The sequence below is a fragment of the Cnephaeus nilssonii genome (genome assembly GCF_951640355.1).
Source record: "Cnephaeus nilssonii genome assembly, chromosome: 20".
Lineage (NCBI taxonomy): Eukaryota > Metazoa > Chordata > Mammalia > Chiroptera > Vespertilionidae > Cnephaeus > Cnephaeus nilssonii.
The window spans coordinates 14,542,922-14,564,767 of record NC_137091.1 but is presented as its reverse complement, the minus strand read 5'-3'; the positions used below and the strand labels follow the sequence as shown (position 1 = coordinate 14,564,767).

At 43.0% G+C, this 21,846-nt stretch overlaps 1 protein-coding gene across 2 annotated transcripts in view; it reads left to right on the top strand.

Annotated features, from left to right (window-relative positions):
- CBFB (core-binding factor subunit beta) overlaps positions 1 to 21,846 on the top strand; it is a 64,137-nt gene that overhangs the window by 28,968 nt on the left and 13,323 nt on the right. Inside the window, exons 4-5 of one of the 2 annotated variants that reach the window (XM_079800417.1) lie at positions 6,106 to 6,222; positions 21,231 to 21,357. In XM_079800417.1, coding sequence (XP_079656543.1) covers positions 6,106 to 6,222; positions 21,231 to 21,357 — 244 coding nt within the window. The remainder of the gene's footprint in view (positions 1 to 6,105; positions 6,223 to 21,230; positions 21,358 to 21,846) is intronic. The other variant, XM_079800416.1, reaches the window with a different exon arrangement.

Sequence of the window (21,846 nt, the reverse complement as noted above, 5' to 3'; positions counted from 1 at the left end):
AATGTGTGGCTATAGTCACTTTTAACTTTGTGAAGTCTCAAACATTCTCTGACATTTTACTTTTGGAAAGAGAAGCAGGCCTTTTTGTTGTTTTTGTATATACTTAGTTTAATCTGTTTACCCATTTTAAAGGCTTTAGAATCCTTTTTTTTTTTTTTTCCCAATCTTCACCCAAGGATATTTTTTCATTGATTTTTCGAGAAAGTGGAAGACAGAGAGAAATATTGATGTGAAAGAAACACATCAGTTGGTTGCCTCCTGCATGAGCCCTGACTAGGGCTTGGGCCGGGAAGGAGCCTATAACCCAAGTACGTGCCCTTGAACGGAATTGTACCGGGCACCCTTCGGTCTGCAGGTTGGCACTCTATCCACTGAGCCAAACTGGCTAGGGCTATAGAATGCATTTTGTATAAAATACTTAATTGTTCTTAGGACAATGGGTTTAATCCCTAAGTCATATTTTAATAAATTTTCTTTTCATAGTTTGAAATAGGGCATCATTTTCAGTGAAAAATGTCTTAGTGTTTAAATGACATTATTGAATTATATTACAAAATGCCAAACTGGTAAGAGACAAAATTTTATTTTCTTTGTACTTTGAGGTTTGGTATTCATGAATGTATGAAAGTGGCAAACATTTACTTTGAAGATCTACACATAAAACTATTTGAATGTGAACATTAAATAAATCACCAGAATCATCTAAATATCATTTAAAATTATAATTTCACTCACTGCATTAGCCTTGATGAAGAACTATAGCCATTTTCGGAACCCATTTAAGAATTTCCCAAAACACACCAGTGGTTTTCTTTGTCATGAGAATTTTTATAAAGAAGTAACAGCCTTCAGCTTTTGGCTGGGAGAAGGCTTAGGTACAACTTTTTCTTTGGTCATCACAAAACCTGGTTCATCCAACACCAGCTGAAGTTTGATCCCAAGGAGATCAAAGTTGTGTATCTGAGGTGCAACTATGGGGAAGTCGGTGCCACATCTGCCCTGGCCCCCAAGATCCCCTGGGTCATTCTCCAAAAAAGGTTGGTGATGAAATTGCCAAAGCAACTGGTGATTGGAAGGGTCTGAGGATTACAATGAAACTGACCAGAACAGATAGGCCCAGATGGAGGTAGTACGCCAAGAGACAGAAAAAAGCAAAAAACATTAAGCACAGTGGAAATACTACTTCTGGTGAGATTTGCCACCATTGCCTGACAGATGGAACACCAATCATTGGCTGGAATCAATAATGCGATCCTGGGGACTACCCAGACTGTGGGCTGCATTGTTGATGGCTGCCACCCTCATGACATCATAGATGACATCAACAGTGGTGCAGTGGAATGCCCAGCTAGTTAAGAACTACAAAAGAAAATATTCCAATTAAAGATCATTTGACAACAACAACAACAAAAAGAAGTAATAAATGGGCTTTAAAAAATTTTAGTAATTTTTTTTTAAGGAAAATATTTTGGCTGTGGACATGAATAAGCTACATTTATGGAATCTTTGATTCTAAAACATATAAACTCATTGGTGAATGTAGAATTTGATTATGAAGTTGACCTTTCTCTGCCATTAGAAGAATTCTCTTTATAATTAGTACTAGTGGCCCGGTGCATGAAATTTGTGCACGGGGTGGGGTGTCCCTCAGCCCAGTCTACACCCTCTCCAATCTGGGACATCCCTCTCACAATCTGGGACCGCTGGCTCCTAACTGCTCACCTGCCTGGTTGCTCCTAACCACTCTGCCTGCTTATCCCCAACTGCCCCCCGCCCCCTGCCGCCAGCTTGCTTGCCTCCAACTGCCTCTCCACACTCCCACCGGCCTGATCACCCCCAACTGCCCTCCCATCCTGGCCTAACCGCCTCTGCCTCGGCCCCATCCCAATGGCTTTGTCCGGAAGGTCTCCCGGTCTAATTAGCATATTACCCTTTTATTAATATAGATGAGAAGTTATAATAATGAGGCACATTGAGAGGTGAAATGTTATACTCCTCCCTGGTGTGGCACTCCCTTCAGCCCCCCATTAGAAAGAGTAGGTGGAAATCTTGATTAGAAGATATAGTAAGTCGAGTTAATAGGCAGTATAGAAGGGTATTGTTTTTTAGGTTTTGTGAGGTGTCAAATATGAGGTCAGAGTCACTTGTTAGACTTAGGTATATATCAATGGAGTTTTGAATTTACAATGTGGAAGGGAATGAGCACTTATCAGAACAGAAGGAAATGTGTGGTTAAACGGTTTCAGCTATAACTGTAGACTATTTCCCTTGGTCCAAATGGGGGGAGAAATGGAACTTTATGTTTTTAGCTTTTTCCAACATAAATAGAAATTGGTTCAGCAGGATTGATTGGAGTCTTTAACAAGAAAAATGGTTCTGTTTAATAGTGGAGGGGAATGACATGAGTATGTATTAAAAAGGTATAAATCCTATAGGTTTTATTTTACAGGTGTCTTATAATTTCCCTAGCATATTTATAATTACTGACAGTCATTTATTCTTATTAAGTCTCTTTAAAAACAAGAATGCCCCAAAATTCTTTGTTGAAGAAACTGCTAAATTGAGTAAAGGAAAAGTTAATGCTTCTAGCTTTTTCCTCAAAATGAGCTGTCTTAATGATGTTATGTCATTGCTAGAGGCCCGGTGCATGAAATTTGTGCACGGGAGGGCAGGTCCCCTCAGCCAGACCTGCACCCTCTCCAATCCTGGACCCCTCGGGGGATGTCCGACTGCCTCTCGCAATCTGGGACTGCTGGCTCCTAACCACTCACCTGTCTGCCTGCCTAATCGCCCCTAACCCCTCTGCCTGCCTGATTGCCCCTAACTGCTCCCCTACCGGCCTGATCGCCCCTAACCGCCTCTGCCTCGCCCCGCACCTAGGACCTAGGATTCCCTCCTTTGGCCGGTCGCAGGCACACAGGACCCGAGCTTCCCTCCTTCTGGCTGGCTGCAGGCACCCAGGACCTAGGCCGGCTTCACCTGGGCCAGCTGCAGCTGCAGGGGAGCGTGGGTGGGTGACTTCGCCTGGGCTGCAGGCGCCCAGGACCATTGGGCAGGCAGCTTGTCCCTCTCCCGGGCTGCAACCCCAGCCACTGGTGCCTGGGATCGCGGGGCGTGCAGCTTATCCCTCTCCTGGGCCACAGGCATAGGCACAGCCGCTGGTGCCCGGGACCGCAGGGCAGGCGGCCTGTCCCTCTCCCGGGCTGCAGTCTAGCTTGTCCCCATTCCTCTCTCATGAGCTCATTTGTGCCTGGCTGGTCCCCATTCTTCTCTCCCCAGTGTTGAGTGTCTGAGCCTTTATGGAGTGAGGACGACCATTTGCATATTAGCTCTTTATTATATAGAATAGGTAATAAATAATGCAAATTTTAGCTCACAAAAGCACTGAGATTATTCATAGAAAACATTCAGTATAGGCAAGTAAAGAACCTTATTTATAAAGATACTAGAGGCCCGGTGCACAAAATGCGTGCACGGGCCCCCGGGGGGGGGGGTGTCCCTCAGTCCAGCCTACACCCTCTCCAATCTGGGACCCCTTGGGAGATCGGGCCTAAACTGGCAGTCAGACATCCCTCTCACAATCCAGGACTGCTGGCTCCTAACCACTCACCTACCTGGCTGCCTGATTGCCCCTAACAACTCTGCCTACCAGCCCAATCACCCCCAAATGCCCTCCCCTGCAGGCCTGGTCGCCCCCAACTGCCCTCCCCTGCCGGCCATCTTGTGGTGGTCATCTTGTGATGACGTGGTGATGGCCATCTTGTGACAACCTGGGCGTGGCCATCTTGTGGTGGCCATCTTGTGACGACGACATGGGGATGGCCATCTTGTGACAATATAGGGATGGACATCTTGTGATGTGAGAGTGTGAGGGTCAATTTGCATATTACCTCTTTATTATATAGGATTATTATATAGGATATTTGGGCACTGGCTGGTGTGGCTCAGAAGGTCATGGTTCGATTCCCTGTCAAGGCACATGCCCGGGTTGTGGGCTCTATCCCCAGTAGGGGGCATGCAGGAGGCAGCCAGTCAATGATTCTCATCATTGATGTTTCTATCTCCCTTCTCTCTTTGAAATCAATAAAAATACATTGGGGTGGGAGCAAGGCCTGGCATGTAGTAAATGCTGTGCAGGTATTATTCATTAAAAAAGATATTTGGTAACCTAGAGTTTTGAAAATTCATTGAAGTCCTGCTTCCTCTGTAGGACTTTAAAAATCTTAAGGCATTTAATGATTTAAAAGTCTATGTTGCCCTAACCGGTTTGGCTCAGTGGATAGAGCGTCGGCCTGCGGACTCAAGGGTTCCGGGCTCGATTCCGGTCAAGAGAATGTACCTTGGTTGCCGGCACATCCCCAGTTGGGGGTGTGCAGGAGGCGGCTGATCGGTGTTTCTCTCTCATCGATGTTTCTGACTCTCTGTCCCTCTCCCTTCCTCTCTGTAAAAAATCAATAAAATATACTTTAAAAAAGTAAATAAATAAATAAATAAAAGTCTATGTTGAGCCCAGCCAGCATGGCTCAGTGGTTGAATGTTGACCTATGAACCAGGAGGTCATGGTTCGATTCCTGGTCAGGGCAAATGCACGGGTTGTGGGCTCTATCCCCAGTGTGGGGCATGCAGGAGGCAGCCAGTCAGTGATTCTCTCTTACCATTGAAGTTTCTGTCTCTCCCTCTTCCTTCCTCTCTGAAATCAATAAAAATATGTGTTTTTTTTTTAAAAAAAGTATGTGTTTTAAAAATAAATAAGTGAAATAAAAATAAAAAGTCTATGTTGAATTTTGTTTAGAAGCTTTTGTTAAATGAGGAAGTGAAGACCTAAAATAAAAAAGTTTTTTGACCTAAACTAAAAAATTTTAACGTTACTATTAGAATAGTATGGTATTATGGTGAGGGAGATTGTAGGAACTGTAATAATTTTTTTTTCTTAATATTTTTACTGCATCATAGAAAAATATTCCCTCAAGATCATAGCATTAGAACCTTTTTTGATGGATCCTTAATTGCTCTTGAGAACAATTACAGTTTCAGGCAATATGAGAATTAATTTGGTGATTGAAAATGAAAGTGATCTGAATTTGGGAATCATACCTAAAGTGACTTTTTCTCTAAGCTTATTTATTTACCCTGAAAAAGAATGGTGAATAAATAAATGTTTTATTAGTTAAGGTTTTTTACTTACAAGCAGGAAAAATCAACTATGGCTAACTTAAGTTTTTGTGGTTTTTTTTAAAGGCAGCATTGCCCTGGCTAGTTTTGCTCAGTGGGTAGAGCATCGGCCTGCGGACTGAAGGATCCCAGGTTCGATCCGGTCAAGGGCACATGCTCGGGTTGCGGGCTCCATCCCCAGTAGGGGGCGTGCAGAAGGCAGCCAGTCAATGATTCTGTTTCATCATTGATGTTTCTGTCTCTCTCCCTCTCCCTTCCCCTCCAAAATCAATAAAAATATAAAAGAGATAAATAAAGGCAGCATTACCTACTTGACTTGAGTAGTGAACACACAATACAACATACAGGTGATATAGAATTGTACATCTGAAACCTATATAATTTTATTAATAAGTGTCATCCCAATAAATTCAATTTAAAAAAGCAGTATTACTTATCAGATAGCTATGAAGTTGCTTATAAAACTGAAGAAAAGTGTAAAAGAGCCTGACCTTGGATAGCTCCAGGGATCCAAATAAATGGAAGCAGTGCACACTTTTTAGGGGCTAATGAATGCCAGTTGTTTTCCATCTTTATATCTTTCTACTCAAGATTCAAAAACCAAGGCAAAGTACTTGATTGTCCTAGCTACAGCTGGAGGAGCAATGTCTACTTCAAATACCATCTTACTGTAGTATTTACAAAATCTGTAAAACTTATTCTTTAAAGTAATCTGGAAGAATTGTAACTAGAAATAAAATTTTGGTAAACCAGATTAACTTAATGTATATAATATGGCCAGAGGCTGTAGTTTATATACTAGTACTTATAATTCTTAATTTTATGATTGTATTTATTTATTTTATTTCCTAAGAAAACCAGTTTTCATAAGTAACTTTGACTTTTGTTTTTCATGTGTCTGATTCGTTTTCACCCTTCTTTTCTGTGTCTTAGGTCTATTTGAAGGCTCCAATGATTCTGAATGGAGTCTGTGTTATCTGGAAAGGTTGGATTGATCTCCAGAGACTGGATGGTATGGGCTGCCTGGAATTTGATGAGGAGCGAGCCCAGGTATGGAGACTTCAGGCTTTACTGAGTGTGGTCCCTTTATAGACCCCTAATGTTGCCTGTGTCTGGGGATCTATTTTACACCATCTTTAAGAGTAAGTATAGCCCTAGCCGGTTTGGTTCAGTGGATAGAGCGTCAGCCTGCGGACTGAAGGGTCCCAGGTTTTATTCTGGCCAAGGGCACATGCCTGGGTTGCGGGCTTGATCCCCAGTAGAGGGTGTGCAGTTGTCAGCCGATCAATCATTCTCTCTCATCATTGATGTTTCTCTCTCTCTCCCCTCTCCCTTCCTCTCTGAAGTCAATAAAAATATGTGTTTTTTTAAAAAGAGTAAGTATAAAAAGTCTCATGTTCAAATAATATTGAGGAATCCTGAAGATGTTGAGATACAAATTCTGGTCCTAGTTTTAGGTAAGTTTTTCCTTCAGTGGTTGTAAAATTTCATTTGATTACTGTGATCTGCTCAGTGGGCTACTTCAGAGTCCAGTAAATGGTTCTCTTTATATTTGTTCCTGATCTTTAGAACATCATGCGGAAGAAAAAAACAGTTCATAATAAAATGTAGCAGCAACACTGAGGAGCTTGGCAAATCCTCTCCCCAAACACTGGACAAAATTGTTTTTAAAAAAACCATTTAATGTCTCGATATTAACCAAAGGGCATAAATTGAGAGGCATTTATTCAAACAAAGCTACCTGAATTTCACTAATAACAGTAATAGCCTGGCAATTTAATCAGGAGCTACTCCCAACTTTTCCCTCAGCTCTTTGGTCTTCAAGTTCCACCTTTGGCAGGCAGGGCAAAGCATGAGGGCTGGCAGCTCTTATTCTATCAGAGGGAGCTGACTTTGTTTAGAGCAGCTTGGAGGGATGTTCTCAATAACAATGGAGGTCTCTGGCAAACAATCCAGGAAAGCTAATATTATAGGAAGCAACAAAATGGCAGACTAGCCAGAAATTTATTAGGGTTATCTAGGAAAGAGAGAGAACCCTTATGGTCCCGAAGACTGTGCGTATATATAAGGCCATACCTGTTCCGGAAAAAACTAAGAGGACCTTTGGAGGAAGCTAATTCTGGCTGAACACAGTTTAGACTGATAAGCTCCCTGCACTTTTATTTATTTTTTTATTTTATTTTTATTTTATCTTTTTTTTAAAAAATATATTTTATTGATTTTTTCACAGAGAGGAAGGGAGAGGGATAGAGAATTAGAAACATCGATGAGAGAGAGCCATCGACCTGCTGCCTCCTGCACACCCCCCACCGGGGGATGTGCCCGCAACCAATGTACATGCCCTTGACCGGAATCGAACCTGGGACCTTCCAGTCCGCAGACCGACGCTCTATCCACTGAGCCAAACCGGTTTCGGCACTCCCTGCACTTTTAAAAGATTCCCCCAAAGCACACATCCTGTGACAAAGGATAGAAGCCTGTTGGGTTCAGGTATTTAGGCAAAACTTCTCACCAGTCATTGGCTGACCACTAATTTATTCTGATGGGGGAGTGGGGTGGCAACCCCTAGAAAGCAAGGCTTAAAAACAATAACTAAGCAGTGACATCAGAGGCTGCACACTGCTGAGGAAACAGATTCTACAGAATTGGCCCAGGCAAGTCACTAAACAGACAAACCCGAAACAGTGTTATAACCAATTTAGTTTATACAAGGGTAAATTTTAGATTGAATTGACTTTTAAAAGTGAAATATTTTATTGGAATGATAGGTAAAAAAATTAGTTTAACCCACAGCATTTCCCATACTTAGAATTTTCCAAGCTTTGTTGCCCCAGTCCACAAATTGAGCTTTATCACTACAAAGTAAGTGCCATCTTTTGTGATAGTAAGTTAATAATAGGTTTTACATAATGTAAAAATTTCAAAGCAGGAGATTCCAACCATCCAATCAGCAGTCAGCATTGACCTGTAGCTTTTCCCATCCCAAAATCATCTAAAGAGACAAGTGAGTGAAGAAATTAAGAGTAGAAGCTTCATGGTCATAATTATGAATCCTCGCCCCACCACTTACTTACAGCTGTTATGGACTGAATGTTGTGTTCCCCCAAAATTCATACGTTGAAGCCCTAACCCCCACTGTGACTATATTTGGAGATAGGGCTTCTATAGGGAAATTAAGGTTTAGTCCTATATAATAAAAGGCTAATGTGCAAATTGTCCCCTCAACCAGGAGTTCAACCGGAGACAGGGCTGGCCAGCCAACTGCCCATGGCCCCTCCCCCCGGACATGTAGGAATTCGTGCACCAGGCCTCTAGGTATGATAGGATTAGAGATGTTACTAATTCTCTGCCATGAGAGGACAAAATACTCTATCAGATAATGAGATACCAAGTAAGCTAAGAGATAAACAGAAGATAGTCACAATTCCATTTCAAAAAATCAATTGTGTAAATATTTCAGCTGAAATATTTTCATAGGTACTGTCTTTTTGCCTTTGTTCAGAGTACCTTTGACAAACATTAACAAGGATGTAGAATACAGTTGATGTGTTGGTGATTTGGAAAACCAGCACTTCTACTCTCTGGTATGCAGTGGGAATGATTATATATATTCATCACAAGCTATGTACTAGGACATTTGTATAGTGGCATTATTAGTAATAGCCAGAAACTGTAAACTGCCCAAATGCCCATTAACAGAATGTATAGATTATATGTTCACACGAAGAAATATAATGAGAATGAAAAATTCCAACTAGCATACCACTATGGATGAATTTTACAAATATACTAGAGGCCCGGTGCACGAAATTCGTGCACGGGGGCGGGGGCAGCGGGGAGTGTGTCCCTCAGCCTGGCCTGCACCCTCTCCAATCTGGGACCCCTCATGGGATAACCAGCAGTTGGACATCCCTCTCACAATTCAGAACTGCTGGCTCCTAACTGCTCACCTGCCTGCCTGATTGCCCCTAACTCCTTCTGCCTACCAGCCTGATTGTCCCTAACTGCTCCCCTGCTGGCTTGATTGCCCCTAACTACCTCTGCCTCGGCCCACACCTGGTACCCAGGATTCCCTCCTCCAGCTGACCACAGGCACCCAGGATCCGGGCTTCCCTCCCTCTGGTCAGCCATAGGCGCCCAGGCTGGCTGCAGCCTTAGGGGATGGTGGACAGGGGGCTTCGCCTGTGCTGCAGCTGCAAGTGCTGGAGCCCAGGACTGCAGGGTGGGCGGCTTCTCTGTCTCCCAGGCCACAGCCAGCCACAGGTGCTGGTGCCCAGGACTGCAGGGTGGGCGGATTCTCCATCTACCATGCTGTAGCCAGCTGCAGGTGCTGGCATCTGGACCACAGGGTGAGCGGCTTCTCTGTCTCCCAGGCCACAGCCAGCCACAGTTACTGGTGCCCAGGTCCACAGGGTGGGTGGCTTCTCTGTCTCCCAGGCCACAGCCAGCCACAGGTACTGGTGCCCAGGACCGCAGGGTGGGCGGCTTCTCCATCTCCTGGGCTGCAGCCAGCCTCATGTACTGAGGCCCGGTTTCTCCATCTCCCCCAGGACGTGGGGCGGGTGGACATGGGGTGGGCAGCTTCTCCAGCTGGCTGTAGCCTGGGATCATAGGGCAAGCGGCTTCTTTGTCTCCCAGATCGCATCCACCCTCAGGTACTGGCACCCGGTTTCTTGTCTCCCCCAGGACGTGGGGAGGGCGGCTTCTCCAGCTGGCTGCGGCTTGGGATCACGGGGCAGGCGGCTTCTTCATCTCCCAGGTCGCAGCCAGCCTCAGGCGCTGAGGCCCAGTTTCTAATTCTCCCCCAGGAGGTGGGGCAGGCGGACCTGAGGTTTCTGCTGCTGGCTGCAGCCTGGGATCACAGGGCAGGCGGCTTCTTCATCTCCCGGGCTGCAGCCAGCCTCAGGCACTGGCACCTGGTTTCTTGTCTCCCCCAGGACGTGGGGTGAACCGCTTCTCCAGCTGGCTGAGGCCTGAGATCACGGGGCAGGCAGCTTCTTGGTCTCCGTGGCTGCAGCCAGCCTCAGGTGCTGGGGCCCGGTTACTCCGTCTCTGCAGGACATGGGGCAGGCGGACCTGAGGCTTCTGAGGCTGGCTGCAGCCTGGGATCATGGGACGGGCAGCTTCTTCGTCTCCCGGCCGCACCCAGCCTCAGGCGCTGGGCCTGGTTTCTCCATTTCCCCAGGACGTTGGGCAGGCGGACCTGAGGCTTCTGAGGCTGGCTGCAGCCTGGGATCATGGGGCAGGGGGCTTCTTGGTCTCTGTGGCTGCAGCCAGCCTCAGGCGCTGGCGCCTGACTTCTCCAACTCCCAGAGACCTGGAGAGGCTGGGGGGCGGGGCTGCCGCCATGTTTTCAGTTGAATTGCATACTCACTCAGATTGAATGGTGGGCGTGGCTGGGGCGTGGCTGGTGGGCGTGGCTTGTGAGTGTAGCGGAGTGATGATTTGCATACTACTCTATTATTAGATAGATTGAGTGTACCAAAAAAAGCACATGCTGTATGAATCCATTTATATAAATTTATACAAATGGGCAAAACTAACAATAGAAGTAAAGATAGTGGTTCATCCTTGGGAGAGGGGGCTAGTTACTGGAATAGAGCAGAAGGAGTCTTTTGAGATGCTGGTACTGTTCTTTTTTTTCACATGCAGTCTAGTTACATGGAACATTCTGTTTGTGAAAATTCATCAAGCTATAATTTAGGACAGTGCTGTCCAGTATAATTCAAATGTAAGCCACATAATATAATTTAAAAATTTCTAGAAGCTACATTTAAAAAGGTATAAGAAACAATTGTAATTAACTTTATATTGTATTTTATTTAACTTAATATATCTAAAATATCATGAATTTACAGTCAGCATAAAAAGTTAGGTATATTTTACATTTTTTTGGTAATAAGTATTTGCAATCCACTTAGAGTCAGACTAGTGTATTTTCCACTTACAGATTTAGACTAGCCACATTTCAAGTATACAGTAACCATATGTAACTAGTTGCTACCATATTGGACAACATAGCCTTAAGCTATGTGTATTTTTTGTATGGACATTAGGTTAATGATGGACTGAATATACTACAGTGGTCTCATAAGATGAAAAATTCCTATCATCTGATGATATTCCTATTGTATTGTTTTTTCTATTTTTATTTTTTTAATTCTCACTCAAGGATATGTTTAGTGATTTTGAGAGAGAGAGAGAGAAATAGATTGATCAGTTGCCTCCTATACAGGTATCGAACCCACAACCTAGGTATATGCCCAAACCAGGAAAAAAACCTGCAACCTTTTTGGTGTATGGGATGACACTCCAACCAACTTAACCACCCGGCTGGGGCTTCATTATTATACTCTTAATTTACTTTAGTGGTCACAGAAAAATGTTTTTACATTTAACGTAATGACTTTTCAAAAGTTTTCGCCCTAGCTGGTTTGGCTCAGTGGATAGAGCATTGGCCTGTGGACTGAAGGGTCCCAGGTCCGATTCCAGTCAAGGGCACATGCCCAGGTTGTGGGTTCAGTCCCCAGGAGGGGGCATGCAGGAGGCAGCCAGTCGATGATTCTCTCTCATCATTGATGTTTCGATCTCTCTCTCCTTCCTTCCTCTCTGAAATCAATAAAAATATATATTTTTTAAAAATTTACAGGCATACCTTGGCAATATTGTGGGTTTGATTCTAGACCACTTCAATAAAGCAACTATTGGAATAAAGCAAGTCACACCATTTTTTGGGTTCCCAGTGCACATCCTACCTAATAAAAGAGTAATATGCAAATTGACCATCACAACAAGACACAAGATGGCTGCTCCATGTGGTCAAAGAAGGCTGCCCCCATGTGGACACAAGATGGCTGCCACAAGATGGCCACCACAAGATGGCCACCACAAGATGGCCTGCAGGGGAGGGCAGTTGTGGGAAGTTAGGGGTGACCAGTCCAGCAGGGGAGGGCAGTTGGGGGTGACCAGGCTGGCAGAGGAGGGCAGTTGGGGGTGACCAGGCCTGCAGGGGAGGGCAGTTAGGGGTGACCGGGCCAGCAGAGGAGGGCAGTTGGGGGGAGACCAGGCCAGCAGGGGAGGGCAGTTAGGGGTGACCTGGCCACCAGAAGAGGGCAGTTGGGGTGGCCAGGCCTGCAGGAGAGAGTAGTTGGGGGGACCAGGCCTGCAGGGGAGGGCACTTGCGGAGGGGACAAGGCCTGCAGGGGAGGACAGTTGGGGGGGACCCAGGCCTGCAGGGGAGGGCAGTTGGGAGCCAGAAGTCCTGGATTGTGAGAGGGATGTCCTACCACCCGTTTAGGCCCGATCCCATTGGGCCTAAACGGGTGGTAGGACATCCCTCAAGGGGTCCCAGATTGGGTTCAGGCTGGGCTGAGGGACACCCCCCCCTGCATGAATTTCATGCACCAGGCCTCTAGTAAAAGTTATGTTTACACTATACTGTAGTCTAGTAAGTATACAATAACATTATGCCTAAAGAAGAATGTATGTACATACCCTAATTTTAATATTTATGGGGTTTTGTTTATTGATTTCAGAGAGGAAGGGAGAGAGAGAGATTGGAACATCAATGATGAGAGAGAATCATTGATTGGCTGCCTCCTACATACACAACGCCCACCACCAGGGACCAAGCCTGCAACCTAGGCATGTGCCCCAACTGGGAATCTAACTATGACCTCCTGGTTCCTAGGTTGACACTCAACCACTGAGCCACGATGGCCGGGCCCTATTTTTAAAATACTTTGTTGTTTTAAAAAATGCTAACCATTATCTGAGCCTTTAGCAAGTTGTAATTTTTTGTGATAGGGTTGCCACAAACCTTCAATTTGTAAAAAGTGCAGTAAAATGAAACAAAATTAATGAGGTATGCCAGTGTTTTGGTTCTATGATCCGGTTAGAAAAATTGAACCATTGTTGAAATTTACAGATTTTGTATTTGAGGTACCTGATGACATTGGTGTAAAACTCGTGTCCTTTAGCTTTTTGCAAGTTTTTCTGTTAATGAAGCCAACATATAAATAGTTTTGCTTTTGTATGCGCTTGGGAATGTGAGTGAAATTAACTTAGAAGAGTCATATGTTTTATTTATTTATTTTTTTAATGTGTCTTTATTGATTTCAGAGAGGAAGGAAGAGGGAGAGAGAGAAACATCAATGATAAAATAATTGATCGGCTGCCTCCAGCACACCCCACAATGGGGATCGAGCCCGCAGCCCAGGCATGTGCCCTGACCGGGAATTGAACCATGACCTCCTGGTTCATAGGTTGACTCTCAGTCACTGAGCCACACTGGCTGGGGCGGGTCATTTGTTTTAAATGAAAAATTATGTTCTGCAGAATGATGTTAAATGCACCATGTGCAAGTACACTTGTTATATTGTAGTCTTTGAAGTACATGATGAGCTTTCTTCAGCAGATTTATCTTTTGGTTTTCATGTGATCAGTGATAATTCTGGTCCACACAGAATATTAAATGTCATTATTTTATGCAAATTTTACATTTATCATCGACATTCTTGGAAATGAATTTGATTCTTAATTTTTCATTAAACATGCACTTGCATTTTAAAATTCATTGCTGCAGAAAGGTAAGTATCACCAAACTGTAAGATAAATATAATTATAGACTTATGCAATATAATATAGACAAACTCACTGCAGCAAGAATGGTCAGAGTATTCTATATATTCTCTATGAAAGCACTGCTGGACCTTTATTTCCCACATGTATTTCACATATACCCAACCAACCACCTTTTATGATGACCCTACCTGACTACTTAGTGCGGATTGTGGTATAGACCATGGAGTAATAGACTAGTACAGTGGTCGGCAAACTCATTACTCAACAGAGCCAAATATCAACAGTACAACGACTGAAATTTCTTTTGAGAGCCAAATTTTTTTTTAATATATTTTATTGATTTTTTACAGAGAGGAAGAGAGAGGGATAGAGAGTTAGAAACATCGATCAGCTGCCTCTTGCACACCCCCTACTGGGGATGTGCCCGCAACCAAGGTACATGCCCTTGACCGGAATCGAACCTGGGACCCTTGCGTCCGCAGGCCGACGCTTTATCCACTGAGCCAAACCGGTTTCGGCGAGAGCCAAATTTTAAAAACTATATAGGTAGGTACATTGTTATTAACTTAATTAGGGTACTCCTAAGCTGACCTTTGCTAAAAACTCAAGGGGCCAAAGAGCCGCATGTGGCTTGCGAGCCGCAGTTTGCCGACCACTGGACTAGTAGAACAAGTAGTTGGCAGACAGCGGAGTGTTGAAAACCTTTCCGGCTACCACTTGAGATTGGTAGTTAGTTGTCCAAGGCCATTTGAGCGTACTTTACTGGGTGAGCGTGTAGTTTTATCAGCGAGTGCCCTTTATGCTGGCCTTGAAAGGGAAGTATTACTTAAGGTTGCAACAGGAAAGAACCAGGATAACATTGGTAATTGCTGACTGCCTTTCAGATTTAACCATTTATTAAAGTGCACATTTTTTTACTGCACATATATTTCACTTCTCACTAGGAGAGACCAAGACACAGCTGAAATTAGAAAGTGGAGGGCTACCAAATCTATTAATTTATTACAACTATTAATAATAATACTTGGTGTGTGTTTTTTAATGAAATAAAAATCTCTGACCGCCCTGGCCAGATGACTCAGTTGGTTGAAGCATTGTCCCATACACCAAAAGGTTGTAGGTTCAATTCCCAGTCAGGGAGTGTATGGGAGGCAACCAACCGATGTTTCTCTTGCACGTCAATGTTTTTCTCTTTCCCTTTCTCTCTCTCTAAAAAATCATTTTTAAAAAATCCTCATGTTAGGTTAAAAAAAAGTCTCTGACTATTGCTAGAATACACATTAGATGCTAATAATTTCCTTAGGGAATTAGATCACATCTTGTGCTTCATGTTCTCATTTCATCGTGTAATTTTCCTGTACTGGACTAAATCACAGTTGATAATTACATATTGATTTTTGTAATTATTTGTTCATTGTCCACCTGCCTCACTAGGCCAGAAATTGTGAGAAAAAGCACCATTTGTTCCCTCACATTGTATCCATGACACCTTGCACAGTGATTTGGACATAATAAAGACTCACTAAATATTTGTGGAAAAATGAAAAAGTGAATGAGTGAATGCACAGGACAGAAGGGGTATACTGTTATCAGCAGGTGTGTACTAGTTGATACCTAGCTAAATAATAGAAATCCCCTGGGAGTTGAGAACAGTGTTCCTTTGCAGGTGCTTCTGGCTTAGGTAGTACATTCTGAGAATACAGCAGGTATGTGTAATTATGTTTGGACAAATGTATAAATTTTATATATTTATAAATGCAAAATAATAGCTAAGACTTAATTGAGTGTGTACTTAAACGCTTTTAAAATATATTATCTAGCCCTGACTGGTTTGGCTCAGTGGATAGAGCGTCGGCCTGCGGACTGAAGGGTCCCAGGTTCGATTCCGGTCAAGGGCATGTACCTTGGTTGCAGGCACATACCCAGTAGGGAGTGTGCAGGAGGCAGCTGATCGATGTTTCTCTCTCATCGATGTTTCTGACTCTCTAGCCCTCTCCCTTCCTCTCTCTGTAAAAAATCAATAAAATATATTTTAAAAATAAAATAAAATATATTATCTAATTTAATTTTTACAATAGTCTTGTGAAGTAAATATTACTATGCCCAATAATATGTTGTATGGGACTGAGGCTTGGAGAAATGAAATATATTGCTCTGGGACAAAGTATTAACTCTGCTCAGTGACAAAGGATTTATCACACAGAACAAGATCTCCAGCAGTACATGGTCCAGGCCTGGTATAGCACTTAATTATGCTATCAGGGGCTCTAGGTCTTTTCATCTTCCTGCTGTACTATGCTCATTGTGTGACTATATCCTCAATATGTTTGCAAGCTGGCTGCTCTATTTCTGGGCATTGCATCAGTTTTTAAGAAGGAGGAAAAGTGAAATGTCTCCTTTTCCCCCCTATCACCATTTATCCACCCTATACCTTCCTCTATCTCCACCCCTCCCACTCCCCAGGTGAAATGTCTCTCTCTCTTTATTTTCCCATTAAAAAAATCTTTATTGTTTTGTGTGTTTTTTCTTTATTGATTAAGGTGTCACATATTTGTCCTCATCCCCCCAAAAAAAATCTTTATGTTGAGATTATTATAGCTGTCCCTCCTTTTTCCCCCCATTGCCTCCCTCCACCTGGTTCCCACCCTGCCCCAGGCCTTCACCACCCTATTGTTGGTGTCCATAGGTAATGCATATCTTATATAATAAAAGGCTAATATGCAAATTGTCCCCTTGACCGGGAGTTCAGCCAGGGGGTGGGACCAGCTGACTAACTGCCCTCGGTCCCTCCCCCTAGTTGGCACCGCCCCCAATTGCCCCTCCCCCTCGATCAGAGGCAGAGCTGACTAGACCCCACCCATGCACAAATTGGTGCACTGGGCCTCTAGTATGCATTTAAGATCTTTGTTTAATCTCTTCCCGCCCCTCCCATCCCCCTTCTCTCTGAGAATCAACAGTCTGTTCCATTTTTATGCCACTAATTCTATTTTATTCACCAGTTTATTCTGTTCATTAGATTTCTTATTTGTTTATTTTGATTTTTAGGTTCAATTGTTGATAGGTATGTATTTGTTGCCATTTTGTTCATATTTTTTATCTTTTTATTCTTCCTCTTCTTAAAGAATACCCTTCAAGCCGAAACCGTTTTGGCTCAGTGGATAGAGTGTCGGTCTGTGGACGGAGGGGTCCCAGGTTCGATTCCGGTCAAGGGCATGTACATTGGTTGCGGGCACATCCCCGGTAGGAGGTGTGCAGGAGGCAGCTGGTCGATGTTTCTCTCTCATCGATGTTTCTAGCTCTCTATCCCTCTCCCTTCCTCTCTGTAAAAAATCAATAAAATATATTAAAAAAAAAAAAAGAATACCCTTCAACATTTCATATAATACTGGTTTGGCGGTGATGAACTCCTTTAGCTTTTTCTTGTCTGTGAAGCACTTTATCTGACCTTCAATTCTAAATGATAGCTTTGCTGGGTAGAGTAATCTTGATTTTAGGTCCTTGCTATTCATCACTTTGAATATTTCTTGCCACTCCCTTCTGGCCTGCATAGTTTCTGTTGAGAAATCAGCTGACAGTCTTATAGGCATTCCCTTGTAGGTAACTAAGTGCTTTTCTCTTGCTGTTTTTAAGATTCTCACTTTGGTCCTAACCGGTTTGGCTCAGTGGATAGAGCGTTGGCCTGCGGACTTCAAGGGTCCCAGGTTCGATTCCAGTCAAGGGCATGTACCTTGGTTGCAGGCACATCCCCAGTAGGGAGTGTGTAGGATGCAGCTGATCAATGTTTCTAATTCTCTATCCCTCTCCCTTCCTCGCTGTAAAAAATCAATAAGATATATTTAAGAAAAAAAAGATTCTCACTTTGTCATTAGCCCTTGGCATTTTAATTATGAAGTGTCTTGGTGTGGTCCTCTTTGGGATTCTCTTGTTTGGGAATCTCTTTGCTTCCTGGACTTGTAAGTTTATTTCTTTCACCAGGTAGAGGATGTTTTCTGTCATTACTTCTTCAAATGGGTTTTCAGTATCTTGTTCTCCTTTTTTCTTCTGGCATCCCCATAATTCGGATGTTGGTACGCTTGAACTTGTTCCAGAGGCTCCTTACACTATCTTCATATTTTTGGATTTTTATTTCTTTTTGCTCTTCTGCTTGGGTGTGTTTTGCTTCCTCAGATTTCAAATCATTGATTTGATTCTCAGAACCCTCAGTTCTACTATTGAATCCCTGTATGTTATTCTTTATTTCAGTCAGTGTGCTTAATTTCTGACTAGTCCTTTTCCAGGTGTTTGGCATTCTCGCTAAGATCCTTAAAAGTCTCACTAAGTCTCTTAGAGGTTTCTAGAAGATTCTTTTTTTAAAAAAATATATTTTATTGATTTTTTACAGAGAGGAAGGGAGAGGGATAGTTAGAAACATCGATGAGAGAGAGACATCAATCAACTGTCTCCTGCACACCTCCCACTGGGGATGTGCCCACAACCAAGGTACATGCCCTTGACTGGAATCGAACCTGGGACCCTTCAGTCCGCAGGCCGACGCTCTATCCACTGAGCCAAACCGGTTTCGGCTCTAGAAGATTCTTGAGTAATCTTCTAACTGTGGTTTTGAACTCTATGTCCAGTAGTTTGCTTTCTTCCATCTCTTTCATTTGTGACATGTTTCTATGTCTCTGCATTTTGGCTGCTTCCCTGTGTTTGTTTCTATGTATTGGGTAGAGCAGCTATGTCTCCTTGAGTTGGGCGAGTGGCCTTTTTGTAGTAGGTGTCCTATAAGGCCCAGTGACTCAGCCTCCCCAGTCATCTAAGCTGTGAACTCTAGGTGCACCCCTTTGTTGGCTTAGCACAGTTTTGTTGTAGTTGAGACATAATTGCTGTTGGTGTCACTGGGTGGAATTGACCTTCAGGCCAATTTGCTGTGAGGACCAGCTGCGACTACAGTGGGAGAGCTGCTATGCAGGACACCCCTATGGAGCAGGACTTGCTTGGGTCAATATTATTTCAGTGGGGTTTGGTGCTCACTGAGTCTGCCCCTTGAGTATGTCGCTTAAGGATGTGTAGAGTTGTAATCTGGTATGGCCTGACACTGACCACTGGGTACACTGGCTCGTGGGTCTCCAGGGAGGTACAAAGTTAGCCATGAGAGGAGCTACGAGAGGTCTGCAGAGTCCTCCTCTTTGTATTGGGTTTGAAGTGCCCAGATGAGGCCCAGTATGAAGCAAGGTAGGCTGGTGCTGGTGCCAGGTCTGAGCCTTTTATTGATATGTTTGGGGCTTTCTGACCCAGCTGCAGCTTGTTTGAGATTTTCAAGGACAGGCCATTCAAAAACAAAAGCTGCTGCAAGCAGCTTGGGTGGAGTTGTAAATTGGATGAGGCGGGGTCTTAGGGAATCACCAGGGTGGAGCAAACAGAAATGGCTGCTAGTCAGGCCTGCAACTGGGAAGGTCCCAGCACAGGATCAATGATCCCTGTGAGTACCTCCATCTGGGAGAAAGCCGCCTCCAAGTTCCTGCCCTGATGCCAGACAAAAGCGTCCCCCAGAGCCTCGCCCTGGTGCTGGAGCTTAGATGAAGCAGGACCTTGCAAGTTCAGTTCGTGGTGCCAGCATTTTAAGAGGAACAAGCTGGGTTTCCAGCAGCCTCTGTGTCACTGAGCTCCCAATCTGCACTGGTTTTTACAGCCTGTAGTTATGGGGACTTCTTTTCCCAGCTCTGGGACCCTGGGCTGGGCGTCTGATGTGGGGCTGGGACCCCTTGCTCCTCCGGGCGGCCTCCGCAGAAAAGATCTCCCTCCCAGTTAAAAAAGTGGCACACGTGGGTGCCAGGCCAGCCCGTTCTGTGCCTCCACGCCTCCTACCAGTCTCAGTGTGCTTTCTTCTTTAGTTGTAGGACTTCCATTCAGCCAGCTTTCCGGCAGTTCTGGATGATGGTGGTTCTGTATTTTAGTTGTAATTTTTATGTGGTTGTTGGGGGGCAGCGAGTACAGGTGTTTTACCTAGGGCCATCTTGGTTCCCTCTCCAGATTAAATGTCTCTTAAATGACTTTTTAGAAGCCCCATTAGGTTGACTTATGTTTCTGTCTCATTGGTTAAGAACTAAGTTACCTGGCCACCCCTTTTTGCAATGAATCTAGGAAGGTGAATATTGATTACTTTTTTAAAAAAATAAAATCTATTTTATTGATTTTTTACAAAGAGGAAGGAGAGGGATAGAGAGTTAGAAATATCGATCAGCTGCCTCCTGCACACTCCCAACTGGGTATGTGCCCGCAATCAAGGTACATGCCCTTGACTGGAACCGAACCTGGGACCCTTGAGTCTGCAGGCTGACGCTCTATCCACTGAGCCAAACCGGTTAGGGCTTGATTACTTTTTTTGTATTGTTTTTGATCTTTTAGTTTCTTCAATTGTACCATCGAAAATCCTATTATTGAGGAGTGTGTAGCTGCAAAGGTTGAGCATCCTGTGCTATAGACAGTACAGGAAAATTACACAATGAAATAAGAGCATGAAGCACGGCATGTGATCTAATTCCCTAAGGAAATTATTAGCCTCTAATGTGTATTCTAGCAATGGTCAGAGATTTTTTAAGTTGGAGGGTATTGTAGTTAGATTGTGCTGTAGAAGATGGCTTTGTGGTGGGTTAGGGAGTGACAGATTAGAAGCAGGAAGAATCTGTTTAGGAGACCTTTGCAATAATTTAGGTAAGAGATCTTAGGAGTCTGACCTAGGAAAATGTAGGAATAAAAAAGACTAAAGATTCCAAAAATATTTAGGAGGTCGAATGGATAGGACTTGGTTGTTGATTGGCTCTGTGGAGACGGGGGAGAATGAAGAGTCAAAGGTGGTTCAGGTTTCTGACAGAAATTAATAAGCCACTAACTTAGACTAAAGAAGGGTAAAGGAGGAAGGTTAAATTGGTTGCCTTTTAAGACACGGTGAGTTTGAGGTATCTGGAGTTCCTTCATGTGCAGATCTTTATCAATTAATTGGGAAAGGATTAGGGTAGATTTGTCCTATGTTACAAACATTTTTTAAATAATATCCCATGGAATTTTATTTACTTTTTTGTTTAGAAATTTCTAATATTTGTATAATCCTGTTAATATTCTCTTTTATATTTCTGGCTTTAGTGTTATAATTGGAGGGCTTGACCTGTCTTATCCAATTATAGATGTATATACCAAACTTTTTTTTTGTACATCTATGATTTAAATATTGACTTGATTATGATTTTATTTTGGTGAGTAGGATGAGATAGGGAAAGAAAAGGGAAGAGCATTTTCGGTTATTTTCAAAGTGTGGTATAAAGCATGAAAATACTGAAGTTTTCTTTTTAAAGTAGCTCTGACATTAATTTTTTATGGTTTTGATGTTTTAAGGAATATTCTGCTGTTTTTTCCTTCCAAAAATAAAGCACCCTCAAATTTTGAGTTTTTATTATAAATCAAAATTAAAATATCTATTTCTTGTATTCTTCTGATAGCAGGAGGATGCGTTAGCACGACACGCCTCTGAAGAGGCTCGGAGAAGGACACGTGAATTTGAAGATAGAGACAGGTCCCATCGGGAGGAAATGGAGGTGAGAGTTTCACAGCTGCTGGCAGTATCTGGTTAGTACTTCCCCCCAAACTCTGAGGCTCTATTTGTGATGTTTGTGCATAATGTTTTAAAATAGTTTTAAGTTTAATTTTGGCTTTCATTTTCAATAGTTATATTCCATGATTTTGTGCTTATTAAATGTAATTGGTATAAAGAAACTTTGTCTTAATTTTAAGGTTGTACATGAATTCTTCACTTACTGGTTTTTATAAAAAGCATTTACCATAATGTGTATTTTCTCTTAATTCATCGATCCAAATATTTTACCTATTTTTTCTTAATTATTTTTCAGATTCTTTGTTTTAAAATACCTTGTTAATTTGTCTGAACATTTGTCTTGATTTTGTAACAGTATAATTTTTGGTAATTTTCTGTATTCTCTTTACTAGAGGAAAATTTAATATTTCAAAGTACTCTTTTTCTTTTAACCTTTTTATGGTAAAATAAACTACAGATACAGAAATCTACACACAAAAAAATATGTAGCTTAATTATTATAT